The 19,162-nt window shown below is 40.3% G+C and overlaps 1 protein-coding gene across 2 annotated transcripts in view; it reads right to left on the minus strand.

Moving 5' to 3' along the window:
* LOC108794659 (fibroblast growth factor 12) overlaps positions 1–19,162 on the minus strand; it is a 421,105-nt gene that overhangs the window by 311,812 nt on the left and 90,131 nt on the right. The window contains exon 3 of one of the 2 annotated variants that reach the window (XM_018565740.1): positions 12,598–12,618. The exons of the other annotated variant lie outside the window; for it this stretch is intronic. Coding sequence (XP_018421242.1) covers positions 12,598–12,618 — 21 coding nt within the window. The remainder of the gene's footprint in view (positions 1–12,597; positions 12,619–19,162) is intronic. 2 annotated transcript variants of the gene reach the window in all.

Below are 19,162 nucleotides of genomic sequence, written 5' to 3' on the forward strand. Positions count from 1 at the left end.
ACATCCAGAGTACCATCCTTTTCAGAAAATAAATACGAAGGCACAACATGGGAAACAGTGTCTGTCAGTGAAAAGTATATTCCAACTACTGTACATATCCATTACAGTCAGGGTGTTTATTTTTACATGCAGCCAGCAGAAGTAACTAAATCTGTTCTTATACAAGTCTTCTGTAGTGCCTAGTGCGGCTGGCCCTAGATCAGGCTGAAGTATAGTCTATTGTTTAAGGCAGGGCTTTCCTAAAGTGTGGGCACGACCCCATATGGGGTCACGCAACTGAAAGTGGGGGGTCACGACGAAACATCCGAATCCCCGGCAGGGATCGGCAAGGTGTCTGTACATGGACACCGGTGTCTGTGAGTGGCACTTGCAGGGTCTGCCGCCACAAGGCTAGGGTTGTAACTTGGTACGGTCCCGGCCCCGGGCCCCCCATGGTAGTATTGGTGCCTTTCTGTGTACGTGCAGGGGGGCGGAGCTTGCCTTTTAGAGGGCTATAGCGCTGCAGAGCAAGGCTGGACTAGGTCAGTAGTGGAGGCTGCTGAAGTGGTAAGCAGATGTCTACTCTGGGGCAGGGTTAGCAGGGGAACACAACACAGAGGTTCTTCTCTTCTAACCCTTCCTCCTACTATCCAGAGCAAAACAAAAAATTGGGCTTTAAAAGTCATTTTTTAAAAATTGCAAACTGCCCAGCCCTTGCCCAGGTTGTCTGGACAGAATCAGACTATGTGTCCAACCTAAGCTCTGCTCTTGCATCCAACCTAAGCTCTGCTCTTGCATCCAACCTAAGCTCTGCTCTTGCATCCAACCTAAGCTCTGCTCTTGCATCCAACCTAAGCTCTGCTCTTGCATCCAACCTAAGCTCTGCTCTTGCATCCAACCTAAGCTCTGCTCTTGCATCCAACCTAAGCTCTGCTCTTGCATCCAACCTAAGCTCTGCTCTTGCATCCAACCTAAGCTCTGCTCTTGCATCCAACCTAAGCTCTGCTCTTGCATCCAACCTAAGCTCTGCTCTTGCATCCAACCTAAGCTCTGCTCTTGCATCCAACCTAAGCTCTGCTCTTGCATCCAACCTAAGCTCTGCTCTTGCATCCAACCTAAGCTCTGCTCTTGCATCCAACCTAAGCTCTGCTCTTGCATCCAACCTAAGCTCTGCTCTTGCATCCAACCTAAGCTCTGCTCTTGCATCCAACCTAAGCTCTGCTCTTGCATCCAACCTAAGCTCTGCTCTTGCATCCAACCTAAGCTCTGCTCTTGCATCCAACCTAAGCTCTGCTCTTGCATCCAACCTAAGCTCTGCTCTTGCATCCAACCTAAGCTCTGCTCTTGCATCCAACCTAAGCTCTGCTCTTGCATCCAACCTAAGCTCTGCTCTTGCATCCAACCTAAGCTCTGCTCTTGCATCCAACCTAAGCTCTGCTCTTGCATCCAACCTAAGCTCTGCTCTTGCTTACAGTTTCCTGCAAAGTCTTTGAAACCTTGTGGAAAAAAAAAAAACCAACAACTTCATGTCTTTATTTCTGGTTAACCGTTGCCCATCCAGGCCATAAAATATACAGCACATCGTTTTCTTCTAGCATTCAGTGCAGTGCATTGGACCTATCAATCCAGCATTGTAGATGAAAGTATGTCTCCACTCAAAGTGAAAATGAAATGGCCCTAAACATACTTCTGCCATTTTGTACTACATATTTATGTGAAGCGGCGTTCTCAGCACCGATGGTTATAAAATCAAAATATCGATCAACTCTGAAAAAACGTTAAAGATGCTCTGCGTCCTGCAGTATCAAATATTCTGCCAAGATTTAATTCTTTATGTAAAACTAAACATGTACCCATCTCACCAGTATGCAAATTTGCTTTCCTCTTTAATAAATGGTAAAATGATATGTATACCAAAGAAATGTTTTAAATGACATTTCTTTATGATTGTTAGTACAGTAATACCTTGGTTTACGAGCATAATTCGTTCCGGAAGCATGCTTGTAATCCAAAGCGCTTGTATATCAAAGCGAACTTCCCCATAGGAAATAATGGAAATTCAGATGATTCGTTCTACAACCCAAAAATATTCATATACAAATGATTACAATACTGTACTGTAATATAATACTGTACAAAATATAAAGACAAATAAGCCAATTGCCAGTACCTTTGTGGTTGGTGTGAGGGGGACGAGAGACCGAAGGATTATTGTGTAGGACGACTTTCACTATCAGTAACGGAATCACTGCTATCTCTTGACTCAATGGAATCTTTTTCATTTCGTGAAACCTTAACAAGGAATCTATCCAATGTGACATTGTGTTGTCGTTAAACAGACTCATCGCTCACACAGCTACAGCCTTATTCGGGTGGCGCTTTTCTACAAAATTTTGCTCTTATTGCAAGACATTTGCTTGTATATCAAGGCAACATATTTCAGAAATGTTTGCTTGTCTTGCAAAACGCTCTCAAACCAAGTTACTTGTAAACCAAGGTATTACTGTAAATGCTTAATTTGTATACCTGTTTTATATACCTATACACCCGGGGTCATGTAAAAATTTCCTTGTGCGAAAAGGGGTCACGAAAAGTTTCAGAAAGCCTGGTTTAAGGGATAGTTCTCAAAATATTTTTTTTTGCTTAATATAATTTTTATTATTATTATTACACATATACAAATGAATACACATTTTCATAAAAGAAATATAAAACATCATTGTTACTATACACAGTCACATATTTATTTCACATCTCTTATTTATACATATTGCCTATTCTTCTAATTATTCCTTTATCATTCACACCCACTAACCTTCCTTTTATTAGGGATGCACCTATATACCGGCCGAAAATGGCACTTTTGGCTAAATGCCGAAAGTGCCATTTTCCTGCCGATACATCGGCGCATCCGTGATTTCTTTCCTCCCCACTGGGCGCTGCTCTGTGTCCCAGCGTGGAGGAGAGAAAGTGACAGCCAGCCGAAAGCGACAGCCAGCCGAGCGCAGCAGGAGGAGAGCGCTGTGAGCCGGTGTCTCTCCTCCCACACCGCTCGTCCGCCTATCACAGTGTGGCAGAGCGGTGTGGGGGCGGAGACAACGCTGTCACAGGAGGCTGGGCTCTCCTCTCACGCCGCCCACTCAGCCTCCTTTGACAGCGTGTCAGAGAGGAGAGCGGGCTACAAACACTCAGTGATCAGTGATCGCTGAGTGTTTGTACATTATTGAGGACATGGTATGGTTAATATATCCTCAATTATGAATGAATGGGAAGTGATCTATATCCACTCCTGTTCATTCCTAATTGTAGTTATAGTAAACATACTATATTCTCAAGTTATCAATGAACAGGAACACTCAGTATAGAGGATTCCTGTTCATTGATAATAGGGGCTGCAGAAAAAGATTGAGGACTCTGTGTTCTCAATCTCTTTTTCTATTTTAAAAAGGGAAATATCAGGGGTCTGTTTAGACCCCTGACATTTCATCAAAGCCCCTAAAAGTAAAGTAAAAAATAAAAATATTTAATAAAAAATGAATAAATATAAAACATGTAAAAGTTTATAAAAAAAAATATTTTTAAAATTTTTAAAAATTTAAATAAAAACATTTTCGGTATCGGTTTCGGCCTGACAATTTTTTCTATTTCGGTTTCGTTTCGGTTTTTACATTTCTTTTTCGGTGCACCTCTACCTTTTATACTACCTCTCTTCTCACCTTTATCCCATTACTTCCACTCACCTCTCACATACTTATCCTCTTCTCACAACCTCACCTAGGGGGGAATAGTCACTATGTGAATATTGTGCAAAACTCTTCTTTCTTTATTAACTTCATCAAACCATGTCCTTAGACCAACTCATCTACCATATCCCTCTCAAACCTCTTCTTTGTGTATGATCCCTCTCTCTCCTCTTTGTGTTTATACTTTATAAATGTATATATTAAGATATCTGTGTTATTTCATTATTACCAAGCAAGTTTTTAAAATATAAGCTTTATGTAAACCCTTGGTAAAAATTGCTAAATGTAAACCCCTGACCGAGTATATTTTGATATCTAGCCCTTATACCTTTTCTTTTTTATTTTGTATGGCACATTTAGTTTGGTTTGGGATTGTGTTATCTACACAAATAACATTATTATTATTATTATGGAAATGTTATCTTTGTTTTTTGTGCAGCCAGATCCACAACGTGACTAGACATTGTGGCAGGGGTGTCTGGATCACACTGGCTGAGCCAAATTACAAATCCTCTGGCATGTAGCTAAGTCTATATACTGTACATGTATTTGAACTCTGTATTAGACTGTTTGGAATGTAGCTTTAATGTTACCAGTTCGTTCTTTATATTCTAATGGCATGCACTAGTATTTTTCAGATACTATAACCATGCTTATGGTTAACCATGCAAATTAATCTAGCATTATATATATTTTTTATATTAAGTGCATTGGTACAAAATAATGAGCCAGTGTAAAACATACAGATATCTATTACCTCTCACAGAGATCACAGGACTCCCCTGACAATGTGACAGTGCCTTCATCTATTTAATTTCCAGAAAGACTGCGGCATCTTTGGTATCATTCAGCATCAGTATTTACTCTCTGGAATGAAATGCTGGCTTCGAAAACTGGACACATCATAGATCTACTGAACATTTATGGATGTCTATCTTATTTATGCAATTATATAAAGAGATATTTAAGGAGATATATGTTAATAAGTTATTGTCATATACACAGTATGTGATCCAGGGAGGTTTTGTACCATTTAATGATATTGCTAATCTGTCATCTTTGTTAATTATGCATTTTTATAAAGAATATATATATTTTTATACATTAAGCAACTTGTTTGTGTAATTTTGAACTGGGTCTCCTTGCATTTGATAAATGACACTTTTAAAGCCCCATTTCTCTATTTTGTTTTTGTATTCTGTATACTTAGAGGTGTGGTGTCCTTGTTCGTGTGGTGATTCGCAATTTTGTGTACAATGGCTAAAAGATGAGAATCAAGTAAACACTGGTTCCTGTTCAGTTCTTGACTGAGTTTACAAATGTCTGACACAGATCACCCTATGATGCCACCTCTCACTTGCTACAAAGTTATAATGTTACAGTCTGATCAATGAGGGAGAGCAGACTGATGAAATGCCTACAGCTGCCTGCAGCAGAGTGATGCCATTATTTAATCCTAGGCAAAGTCACTGAACTAGAGCTCAGAGATGGCTTTTTAATGATAGAAGGTGGAGCTTTTTAGTGAAAAATGACACTATTAATGTACAAGGTAACGGCAGGAATGTATTCCTTTGACGTACGACGTGACTAATGGGGTTCACTTGAAAATACACATCTCTAGTAATAGAACAACGATGATGAAGTGAATGTGGTGTGATTGCAATGTGAAGGTTAGCAATACATAGGGTTTGACAGTTGCTCTATTCTGTAAGATGAGCTGAACTTCCTGTGATTCCAGCTAAGTAATGAGCAGACTTCGGGCTCTCTGCCAGTTGTTATCCTTTGTCCTACGTGTCTGTAAGCGGCTTCCTGACTGGAAAAATTTAAAAGATTTGCAGCTACGAGTGAGGAATGTGTTTGCTGAACGGGCAGCCCGCCACAATGTTCTTAAAGGGCCACTGTAAATACACTTCACATTTTTCATAAAATAGTTTATGTAAAAGTTGTTTTAATAACATTCATTGATAAATATGTTTAAATATGAAATTGGGTGTAATATTTACCAGCACAAATATTCATAATCTCAGTTTGGAATGTTATCAGTAGGTCTCGCGCTTATAATATAGACCAGTTTTTTTTTAACCAGGGTGCCTTCTAGCTTCCTTAGGGGTGCCTCGAGATTTTCATGTCATGCTTCTGCTGGGAAGAAGGCTCCTGATGTGGGGGACTCTGATGTGAAGAGGGGCTACTGATGTGAAAGGGGAGCTGTGATGTTAAGGGGACTCTGATCTGAAAAGAAGCATCCTACTTTTTTGTGTGTTGTTGCTTGGGTGTCCCCCATCCATACCAGACCTGTATCTCATTAGCGTTTGGTATGGATTTTGCAGGGACCACATGCCTTTTTTTACTGGACGTGGGTGCTTTGAGAATCTGCATACTTTTAAAGAGTGCCGTGACTGAAAAAAGGTTTTTTATAGTCTAAAAAAAGGTTTTTTTAGACTATAAAATGTTCTATTTTGGGTATAGTCCTGGGAAACTGCCTGCCATATAATTACATACATTACTCCAAATGCCAATAAACATTTATGGGTCTATTTGAAACAGAAAATAGATATCACTGTCTGCTGGACACCAAAGTGTTTACTCAACACAGCACCTGCAGTTTATGAGTTACTCCTAAAATATAGGCTGTGGTGTGGGCCTAAGGTGTTTCATGTAGTGTTCTCTGCATAATGCTCCAGAGAACAGTCCATGATAGCAGGATAGTCTGGTCACATGTCTTTGACATGTCATGTGAGTGGACTCTCTTCTGCAATGAATGGGACTTCACTTGCAAAGTGCTAAACAGATTTGTAAAGCCTTGTGCTGGGCTTTTTTTTTAATATAGTGTTACGGCCACAGTAAAGTCATAGGGCTGCTTTAGAAATAGGTCCCTTTGGAAGAAGATTACTTACCAAGTTATCTACTAGAGGTAAGCAATCTGATCTATATAGATTAAGATCTGACCTTTGTTGGGACGATTTACAGAGGGTAGGTTTTTTTTATGTGTACCCTCCCTCTTCTGCAATCTCAGTCCAGGATACTATGTTTTCAGACTGGTCTCGCTATAGTAAGAGGCTCAGTGGGCATGCTAAGTAATACCCAAATATAGGCTGTCAGCACTGGACTAGTATTTCAAGATGAAAGGTACATAAACATCTCTCTGTTCTGACTTCCAGGATGATCTGCAGAAGTGTAATGGAACGACTCCCCCACCTTTTGTCTTAAAACACAGACCCACTGCTGATGGCCATTTAGCACGAGGCCACAGCCTTGCCAGCACTATCCCTAAAGGCATTCCAACTGGTATGCCTGGTTTGCCAAACTAACATCCATAGAAAAAGGAGGGTTAGAAAATAAAAAATCCAATGCCTAAACTGTGGCAGAATAGATCTTTGTTTATTGGTCCATCTCTACTAGCTGCCAGTGATACGTTTCCTATTTTGGATGTACTGTTTGGAATATAAATTACTTTGTTTTCAACCTGTAGCGACTCAAAAATAATTTAACAGTAGCACATTACTATGACAGTTGTGACAGATTTTACTCTAAATGCACCCGTGGTTTTGGATGTGCATCTGGCCAGAGGTGCGAAAAGCAATGATTTGCATGGCTCTGCCCACTGTTCTGAAATCAGGAATAATCCTCTTATTTTTGGTTTATGGAATGTAATGAGACAAGTGAATACCTTCTGTTTTAAGATGGCACCATTGTGTTACGCACTGATTAGTGGTGAATTTTTGATTGCTTTAATTCCTTCTCACCATAACTTGTATAGTTTTACGCAAAACAGAATAATTAAGAAGTTATCAGGGTCAGGTTTTATTCTGTCATAATTTTACAGGAATTTATGACTCAAGCTGTAGACTTTTAGTAAATCTACAACACTGTATGTCCCACTGATCCTTTTTAGCTTTGCTTTGCCATGCAAGAGAATTGATAAATGTCCCCCTCTGACTCTATGCGCCCATTTACACCAGATGTGTAAGCTAATGCATAGACAAGGCAAATTGCCTTTTTTACAATTAAGTTGTTGCGGTGACGTGGGCTGAATAAAAGTACTGCATGCATGTGTAGCAGCGCAGTACACTGCATCACTCAAGGATGAATAACACTGAGTGAAATATCACTTTGTGGTGTTTCAATAAAAGTTAAAAAAAAGAAAGGTTACAGTTTTCATCACATTGTCATCGCTCCAGACACAGCGCACACCAGTGGCTGCTTTCTAATGCAGCTGCTGGTGTGAACGAGCCCTGAAGCAGACCTGACTACAAACTGCTTCCCATTAAATGTGCATAGCTGGTGGTACAGGACTTACAACCATCAGTGCTCGTGCTTCTGGTAATATTAAAGCAACATTCTCCCTAAAACAGAGATTTCAGGTTTGGGTGAATGTTGGTGTGTTGAATAAACTTCTTATTTGCTATATATTTTGGGGGGATTCTAGTGGTTATATATACGACTCCAGTTCCCAGGTTCAACCATCCTGCCACTGCACATAACGAAGAGGTTCTACTTTCCTACTGATTATATATTACATAGAATACAGCACTAGGAGTAAGACCCTGCTGCACTGCAGTAAATAGCACTATGTGTCAAAAGAAAGAACTCAAGCAGGCAGATGATTGTGCAGGTCACTGTGCAGTTGTCCTGGCATTACTTTCCAGTAGACCTTCCCCTTTTTAGAAGTTGTACTGATGGTCCACCTATAGCATATTCCTTTTTTGAATGTGTTTCCACCTTGTTCTCCTTCTGTGATTATGTCTGTCTTCTTTCTACTGGGTGTCCTGAGAAGACTTGGTCTCAACAAATTTCACCAATGGAATGGGGTTAGTCTCTCTAGTGATCCTGAAAGAGAAATCCAGTATAATGAGAGTATCCATTTTGTATAAAGACTATGTGCATCTATTCAGTCTATAGTCTGTACTCTTGGAGCAAGAGTACTCCTACTCCTCTCTTCTAAAATACTTTGTTTTCCAAGACATCTGCTGACATTGGTAACATTATTGTCCTATTTGCTAGCTCAACATAAACATTCTATAGAACCCCCTCTCTTATCCTATATATAAAGGTCAATGCACCGTAATAAACTTTAAAACAGATTTTTTTCTTTTGACAGAACCCTGCATCTTGTCTCTGTTCTCTGGGTACATTTGTTCTCTGGCACATTTTGGGTAGTCCATTAGTAATGTTTATGGCCATTTATATTTAATGGTCACTTTTGGTCCTTTGGAGGGCTACGAGACAAGCTTTTGTCACCCAAATGGCATACGAAGTCCACCACTGTATGTTTTGTTTTTTTGGGGTATTGGTTGTTGCTATTTGAGGTGTTTCAGACAATGTGTGAAAAAGGTGTGAATAGAACCTTGCAAATTGTTTTTTTGTGTCTTCCTAGTGTGTTCTCGTTTTGTTACTATACTGAGTGTCAAAAGAGTTCACTGTGATATTGCATCACAGTGAACTGTAATGACTTTGCCTAGATTCATATCACAGGGCTTGTGTACATACAAGCCCATTCATAAACAATAAAGAATGGGCTGTATTGTACCCAATCTCTTTAACTAAAATCTGAAGTTCATTGACTTTCATTGCATCATCTAATATTCATTAACGTAGAACAGAGCCAGAACTTCTTTTTTTATATAGTTCTGGATAGAGTAAAGCTGGCCATATACCTACAGATTTTCGATAGGACATTTTTGTTGCTACCAAGAACCCTCTTTTGATTCTAGCTCAAATAGCCCATCATGCAAAGACCAATGTCGATTTTGATAATTGTAAAATAGTAGGGCTGGTAATGATTAAAATTTTCCTGTTCGATTAATCAATTTTTTTTTAAATTGATTAATCGACTAATTTCGATTAATTATAACATGGATTAATCGTTAATTTCCGCACCCCCTATTAATTAGCAATACTAACTCACCGAATTTTGCCAAACGGATTTTCATTTGCGCATGATAAAGGACTATTTAGTGGATTTTGTTCATGGCAATAGTATAATAAGTGATAATCAGCACGGATTTAGGAAGGACCGTTCTTGTCAGATCAACCTACTAACACTCTACGAAGAGGTGCATAGAGATCTGGATGGCGGAAGACCGGTGGATGTGGTATATCTGGATTTTGTCAAAGCTTTTGACACGGTACCACAGAAACACTTAATACACAAGCTTAAATCTATGTGCATAGATTAAATGGTGTGTATATGGATGGATAACTGGCTATGGGAACATGTCCAGAGAGTATTGATAAATAGCTCTTTTTCAGATAGGTCTAAGGTCAATAGTGGCGTGCCCCATGGTTCTGTGCTGGGCACTATACTGTTTAACCTGTTTATAATTGATATTGGGGAAGGTGTTGATAGCCATGTTTCTGTGTTTGCTGATGATACTAAAATTGGGAGGGAAATAGACACGGGATTAGACATTATTACAAGAGGATCTGGATAAAATAGGGGAGTGGACAACTATATGTCAGATGAGGTTTAATGTTGAAAATGTAAAGTAATGAATTTTGGGGTTAAAAACAGGCAAGTAGAAAACATATTAATGGGAACTCCACTAGGTAAGTCAGAAATGGAAAAAGATTTGGGGGTCATAGTAGAATGTAGAGAAAAAAGGTTTTTCTCGTCTTTCTGGTGTGTCCTGGTTTTCTTACTATACCGAGTGTATATATACTATACTCCACTAGGGAAGTCAGAAATGAAAAAAAAAAGAACCTAGCAGGTTCTAAGAACATAACAATGTACCACTGATACGCCATGTGATCTACACCTACGTTGATCTTTAACCTCCCTGGCGGTATTCCCGAGTGTGGCTCGGGGTTAATTTTCTGTACCATAAGCAGTAACCCCGAGCCACACTCGGGAATGCACAGCGCGTCTCTTACCTTGTCCCTCAAGTCGCGCTGTGTCCTCCGGCCGATGCCGGCACTCGTCCATTGCGAGCAGGTCGCAGGTGGGCGGAACCAGAGGGAGATTCAAAAGTTTAAAAAAACGGGAAAAAATACGAAAACACATTGAACGTAAAAAGGAAGAAAAAAAAGAAAAAATCATACCGCCAGGGAGGTTAAGTGTCACATCAACATTATTGATGTTAAGCATTAAGCATCCCCATATTATTGTTTTGCACTTGACCCTAAGTGATACCAGGTTATTTTTCTGCATGTGAACCAATGTTGTAGGTTTTCAGGCTAGAAAAGTACTGTACAATACGAGTTTCAATTGTGAATCTCTCAGACTAATTCACTTGAGAATCTGCTGCTCCTGAAACCTACCACAAATTCTAGACTTTATTGGTGAGTATGTCACATGGGTGCTGTCACACTTGGACCTTCATTCCCCGTGCTGGTGTTCTTGAATTTATGCATGTATATCATTTCAGTAACTGCCTACTATAAGGTGGGTTGCTTGAAGGTATACCATAAACACCAAGGAAATATGCAAAATTATACCTTGACAGCTGGGATTATGATGTCATCAAAGTGATTACATCATTGTGTTGGCTCCAGTGAAGATTGAATATACACACTGGATACATCTGTAGAGATTATTGAGGAACAATGACAATATATTCCTTCCTGATAAACTTTTTAAGCCTATTTTGTAATAATGATGTGCTTCATCCACATGAAGAGTTGGCTTTAACTGCATTTTGCAGCTTTTACTTTCTATTCTCTGGGCAACATTTATTGGAGCTATTAGACAAATAAAAAATTCAATCAGCTCATCTGGAAACAGTACAAGCGTGTGTTCTATACTACTAGATTGTAAAGTGAAAGCTTGTCAGCACATAAAACTATTAGCAATTCCGGACTTTCTTGCCAGCAAATGCACTGGGAAATGCTGTGCGAAAATGTACATTGTCAAGAAGCCAAAAAACAGCTGGATCAAAACCACACAGAGACCCATATTCTCTTTGCTCTCTCCACTGGGCCCAAGTACCATGGTGACATATCTGCCTTGCACCATCTGTTTAACCCCTTCATGACTGAGCTAGTTGTTAGTTTCTGTTCCTAAATGACTGACACGCTTTTTACATTTTTGCTGTGTGATTCTTCCACAGCAGCAAGTTTTGATTATTATTATTATTATTTTTAGAATGTTTTTAATAATAATTATAGTATAAAAATATATTTATATATAAAAGTTTTATTTTTGTATGTGCAATTTGGTACCTGTGACAGTCTCATTGCCACAGGTCGGCTGGAACTATGAGATGAGTGGAAATCACTCATGTCATAGTTCTCCTTTAATGAAAGAAAGAAGCTTTTACAAAAGCTTAACTATTTCATTAATGAATGCCTCAATACTGAGGCATTCATTAATGACTGGTAACTGCTGAGAATCAGCAATTACCGGCATTACAGAGGCTGATATAACTCGACACGTATAGTGTATGTGGCAAGTCATATAGCCACTTTGTGACTGTACGTCTCCCATCACGAAGGGATTAAAGCTGGTCACACACATCACAATCTGATTGTGCATTCTGCTTTAGATCTACCAACTACAAAGTTGTAAAGGAGATTGTACATATTATTGTCCTATCAAATTCTAACATGTAGCCAGTTTAAATTGGACAACTTGTTTTTAGTAACAATAAATACCTATGTCATTTATAAACAACAGAAGTGATGCACATACATCGGTAAGTAAAAGTAAAATAAAATAATAAACGACTGATAGCTAACAACACACAAAAACTGATTATAAATATTATGGGTTACAGCAATAGCACATAGTCATTGCACTTTGCCATATGAGGATTAAAAGAAGAACTCCAGGGAAAATTATTATTAACCCTTGCAGTGGGTTACCCCTGCACTGCATGGGTCAACTGCTCCTTTGGGACTAGGGAGAAAAAAAAGTTATACTCACCTGATTCTTGGCGCTGGCTTGCTCTTAGACCGGCCCCTGGAGCCTCTCTCCCTCTCCGCTGCAGCGATCACATTCTTTGCACAGTGTATAGAACGTGAGGATGCCAAGAGACATACCATCACTGAAGCGTAAGACTAGACATGCTGGAAGGAGCGCTCTCACAGCCAATCGGCTCAGAGGATAGGGTGAGTATAACTTTTGTTATTTTTCTCACTAGGAAAATTAGCAGCAGTTAACAGTTGCAGGGCAGGGGTAGGTAAAACAGTGAAAATAAGCAGCTGCTGTGACCTACCTTAAAAATAAAGGAAGCGTGACTTGCCTCCCTATATGCTTAAAATTCACCTGCTACCCAAACCAAGGATAAATGTGCCTCTTCACAATGCTATGCAGAGTCAGCCAACTGCGCTCTGTGTGAGAGCAGCTCCCCTTTAAACAGTCACTGACCCCCCGCTGTGTTGGACCACAGCTCTCCAATCAGGAACACTTGCGGTGGAGAATGAGGTATGTGCTATGTTGAGGTTGGTAAAAGCGTGCCTGCATGTCTGACAGCCCAGAAAAGTATTTGGAACTCCTAAGGGTCATGCCTGAGGAGTACAGTACTCCTGTTGCCAGTTACAACCTGCCAGCAGCAGGATTGCAAAGAGACTCCTTACCTTTTTCTATGGAGTTGTTTTCTCAATGGCTGGACCAGTAATACGTCATTCCGTAGCTGCATTCTTCCAGGTCAACAAGATAGAGACTCCCATTGGGGGAAATGGTGGCCTCACCTCAGTGATGGTCATGTGCTGCCAGAAGCAAAATCACCCATCTGATTGGCACTTCTTTAAAGAAAAACTCTGGGGGGAAATGTTATTAACCCTTGCAGTGGGGCTACCCCCACACTTCAAGGGTTCACTACTGATTTGTGTCTAGGTGCTAAAAAAAAGTTATACTCATCCGATCATTCAAGCCGGCTTGTTCTCAGATTGGTTCTTAGAGCCTCTCTCTCCCTCCTCTGCAGTGGTCTAAGAATTCTTGTGTCATCACGTTCTTTACAAGTGTATAAAGTAAGGTTGCTGAGGAACATTCCATCTGTGCAGTGGAGGAGAGAGGCTTCAGAGACCAGAGAAGCAAGGAGTCGGCTTGGCAGTTCGGGTGAGTATAACTGTTTTTAGCACCTAAACCAAAACAAGCAGTTAAGCCTTGCAGTGTGGGGGTAGCCCCACTGTAAGGATTAATCAAAAATTTCCCCAGAGTTCTTCTTTAAATCATTGTCAGTTCACCTTGGAATGTAGTCATCAAATACATTGTTCAATAAATTACAGAGCAACATCATCTCTTATCAAGAGCAAAATGGTAATCATATCATGTATTAACGTATATCTAAACCCATGGTGCCCAACATACAGCCTGCTGGCTCTCTCTGTGTGGACCGCTGTGTCCTGGGCTGGGCCCAGCACCTGTTGGGCAGCTTGCAGTGTGGCAGTGGAGTGCCAGGTGCCGAGATATTCTCTGTGTTCCACATCTGACACTAGCGCTGGGGGTTACTTGTGTGGCCAGTGACACCAATGCTGGGGGTTACTAATACTGCCACTGGCACCAACAATTAGGCTTATTTCACTCTACCTTTCTCATCAGTGTGCATTTCATAAAAAAATACAGTTTGATCAACATTTTGAGGCATTGAGGCGTGTCACATCCCATGATTGAGCCTCCTAACTTGATGCAATGTGCTTCATGAAAACAAGCTTCTATTGTGCAGCCCTCCGGAAGGCCCTCTATGATTTCCAAGTTGACCACCGCTGATCTAAGCCCATGAACAAAAAATGTAATTTATTGCAGCTCACCAGAGCTTAGATGTGCTGGCTGCATTCGTTTTCTGTTTCAGGCTAAGAATATTTTCAACAAGTAAAGGAAATACCTTGTCCATGTCACTTGATGCAAAAAATATTGTTATCTCCTGTAAACTCATCAATTCACCATGTAATGCAGATGCACAGAGGCAGACATGTTCAAAGTCCCACTTGCGTGACAACCGTGGCTCCCTCCACAGATACCAGGGAGAAGTGAGTGCAGGCAAGAAGGGGCAGAAAATATGTTATGCTCAGCATTACCAGGTGAAAATAAATGGAAAAAATGAATGTAGCCAACACATCTAAGGACTGGTAAGCTGCAATATATTAAATGTTTGCTTTTGGGTTTAGATACGCTTTAATCAGCTTATGTTTTGTATTAGTAAGCTGGACCACTTTAAAAATGTATATACACATTTATGCAAAGGAAGGGTAAAATAGCAATGTGTACACCCCATGGTGAATGCTGCTATGTCATTTCCTAAACTTTATACCTGGTAGCTAACCACATGAACTACATCGCCCTCACTAAAATTAATTTGATTATAAAATAGCTGTGGTCACAGTGTATTCACCACACATGAAAGTCACATAATGGTTTGCTTTAGAACCTAAACATGTACACACCCTGACACAACTGCTGAAGTGTCCTTTAACAGAACCAAATGTTTTAACCTATTTTCTCAATCAAGATGATTCGGTGAAGAGTAAAGTGCAAATGACAGTAGCTCATGGCAATCAATCAGAATTGAATTTACTGAAATCAGACCAAAACATAAGATGTATTCTGATTGGTGGCTATGGGTATTGCTCTTTACACCTTGATTCTAGCTCCTTGCACTTTTTCACTGGATAAGCTCGAAGGACTAAAAAAATACATATGGACTTACAAAAGGCTGTTCATTGCATTGACACGTTTCCCTAACATTAATATCTACAACACATATATGTCAGCAAGAAATAAATACAATGATCATCTCGGCTGTTTTGAAATTGTCACAAACAAAATTTGCCTACGCTGACATTTGCCTGCACATGGGTTATTAAAAGCAGCAAATTCTGCTAAATCGGAATTGTCTCACAACACTGACCTTGTTCTTCCAAAGGCTCTGCCATCGTCACTGCTGTAGGGAGGCTGGTGTGTTATGGCACACTATGTCTGCCCTGTTCACTGAGGCTCATTCTATGCCAATGACGTGTAGCATGCAAAGAATGAGTGTCGTATAACGGTAAATACATGACACCCTTCTTTTACACCAATGATTCTCGTGGTCTAAACAAACACCGCAGTGGCTCTTTCTAAATTTGAAAATGTATTATCCAAGGATATCTATTAAAGAAAGAGCATGATAGACCAAACGTGGCTGAAAAACCTTGACCCATAATTATGCAATTTCCTGACACAGAACATATTTGCAATAACACTGAATAAAAGCACACTTAAAAAAATTAGGGATGTATTGTTTAGGAACGCTGACTTACCGTGGAGACATGAAAAAAAGAGAACGTGTTATTATGTTAAAGTAGTGACATCAGAATCCTGCCTTTCACAACCATGTCCCACTTTACATCAGAAGCCCCCTTACATTAGGAGCCCCCTTCACATTAGAAGCCCCCTTGTTTCACATTAGAGACCCCCTTTTCATACTAGGAGCCCTGCTTCACATCAGAGCCCCCTCCTTTTACATCAGACAACCCCTATACAGCAGGAGCCCCATATCATATCTGATACCATATGAGAATTCTCCCCTACAGATCAGAAGCCCCATATCATATCTGATACCACATCGAATTTCTCCCGTACACATCAGAAGCCCCATATCACATCTGATACCATATCAGACTTCTCCCCTACACATCAGGAGCCGCATATCATATCCGATACCATATCGGATTTCTCCCCTACACATCAGGAGCCCCATATCATATCCGATACCATATCGGATTTCTCCACTACACATCAGGAGCCCCATATCATATCTGATACCATATCAGATTTCTCCCCTACACATCAGTAGCCCCATATCATACCTGATACCATATCAGATTTCTTCCGTACACATCAGGAGCCCCATATCATATCTGATATTACATCAGATTTCTCCCCTTCACATCAGGAGCCCAATATGATATCTTATATCCCAGGGTGCCACGGCGCTCTGGTTGAGAAAAGCTGGTGAAGGGTATACTTATTTACATATGTAGTAGATGATCTGCAGGATTTTAACTTGTTCTTGGTACAGCTAGGCTAGCTCACAGAACTAAGCAAAAAGAGCCACTAGAGGCAAATCTACACTTGCGGCTATGAGCTGAAAGAAAATGCTTCTGCTTGTCACAGCCAGTGTGACAGGAAAACCGGGAAAAAAGATTCCCATTCACTAACTGGGCAGCAACATAAAACACCGGACTGTCCAGTATAAATTCTATGTATGCCAAATCTTGTGAATAAAAGAGGTTGGTAAGGTGATAGGATCTCCATTTTTCCTTAAAACACTGCTCACTTGCAATTTCTAGTTAGCAAAGCAGTACATTACACTACAAACACAAATCTGGCACAGAAGCATGTGTGGATGTCTCCTCTATCCTAAACCAGTCATGCATAACACACAGCAGGTTAGGCCTCAGGCTCACAGCATCACTTTTATCACTGCAGCTAAAGCTTCTGGCTGCTAAGGAATGTTTTCGGACAGGCAGTGTGGCCATAGTCCTTGAGGGTAGGAGGAGGGGCCCTGATACTGATCCTACATTTATCAAGCTCCCCAGCACAAACAGAAATGGCTAGGACTTTGACAATCACTTACAAACTTGCATACCCTCCAATGCCTACCCATGGCCCTTTTCTACTACTAGTAATGCAGTCAATCTTCTAGATTTAGTTGGAGCCTTTCTACATTAATGTATAATGAAGCAGGCTTCTGGAAATAAAATCATCAGAAGACATTTTATTGGGCATTTATTAAGAACTGGAAACATGCATATTAAAAATGTATATATGCATGCTGTATATAAAAAGAGAAAGCATGTTTCCACAATGTATTGTTCTTATAGATTTCCAATATTTATTGGAATATCAGTGCTAGCAGTGGTGAAAGAACAATAATGGATAGCTTTCAACTGTCATTTGGAGGGACTGTCCTTCTTTTCAAACAAATTAATTGTGTCTGTTAATGTCCTTCAATAGTTCCTCTTTTAGCTCAAGTTTAGAGATCTGTATACATACATACATGTAGTATTTAAGTATCAAAGATATTTATATCACACCAAACATTTTATCCATATTTCTTTTAAACACTGTGCAGGGTTAAGGAGTAGGGAAAATACAGACTGCAGGGGTAACGAGTATGCAACATACTAAGTGCATAACAACCATAAATACTTGCCATTAATCTTTTTATTGCGGTGTATGCCCCAGCATGGGAGCTTTGTTGTATAAGTGACCACACTATACAGAGGGACCTTGATGGAGCAGTGTGGCTTCCACATATATTTACTGCAAATATATACAACTGAACACCTCTGCAGACATCTCAACTTTCTGGGAGTCTCCCGCTATAAGATAGCGGCTACAGGACGCCCGCAAGAGAAACATTTTATTCCGGAAAGGTTTACTCTGCTCTATCTAGCAGTGTAAACCTTTCCCTGCTATCTGTCTTTTTTGTTTGTTTTGGGGTTTTTTTACATCGGGGTGCCGTCAGACAGAGAAAAAAACCCAACAGAATAGGAATGAATAGCTAGGCTTCTATTGGCTATTTCAATTTGCAATAGCCAATAGCGGGCTGGCTACAGTTCCCGCCCACTGCTGCTGTCAGTCAGCAGAGGTGGGCCTGAAGTTCTCCATCAGGTCCTCCTCTACTGATGCAGATACAATAGCCAGCTTGCTATTGGCTATAGCCAGATGCAATAGCCAGCTTGCTATTGGCTATTGCAAATTGAAATAGCCAGTAGCAACCTAGCTATTCATTCCCATGCTGTCCGTTTTTTGTTTTTTTTCCTTCTGTTTCTTCAGACAGAACACCAATTCAACCTCCCACAAACAAACACATTTCTCTCCCTCCTCCTCAAGCAAAACTTCCCCATCACAGGCACAAAGTCCCCCGGCAAGCAAAATGTTTCTAGGCAACCTTCCTAGAAAAAAATCTCTCTTTTGTCCCAAACAAAAAATAGCCCCTCCCCCAAGCACAATTCTTCCCTCGAAGCAAAATTTACTCTTAAACATCTCCACCCTCCCAAGAAAGAATTTCCACCTATCACAAGTTTTTCTCCTCCCTCATCTCCCCCTCCCCCCGACACACACACACAGACACTAAACAAACATGTAAAATCCCCCAGAAAAAAAAACCCGTTCCACTCCATCCCCATGCACAAATGTCACCCTCCCTCCCTGTAATATACTCAATAGCCAGAAAAATTCCTCATAGGCTTCCTTTTGGTTGTGTCATGGAGAAGCCTAGGAGAGCTATCCTTAAATCTGCACCTCTGTATCCGAGGTATGACAGGTCACTTTAGAATTATGCAGGTGTTCCTGCTCAGTAAATTGCAGGGAGTTGCTGACCTAGGGCACCAAAAAGAAGACGTGCCACTGATGCCCAGCCCTAGAGAGGCCATGCTGTCAAACATCTATTCCATGCTCAACAGATTAAATGCATAATGGATGAACAGATGCATGCATGTTGCACTGATTGAATTAGTTACATACAATTGTTTCAAATAAATTCAAAATGTTGTAATTTATATATATATTATATATA

This window comes from Nanorana parkeri, unplaced genomic scaffold (genome assembly GCF_000935625.1).
Source record: "Nanorana parkeri isolate BGI_ZX_2015 unplaced genomic scaffold, ASM93562v1 scaffold882, whole genome shotgun sequence".
NCBI classification, from domain to species: Eukaryota; Metazoa; Chordata; class Amphibia; order Anura; family Dicroglossidae; genus Nanorana; species Nanorana parkeri.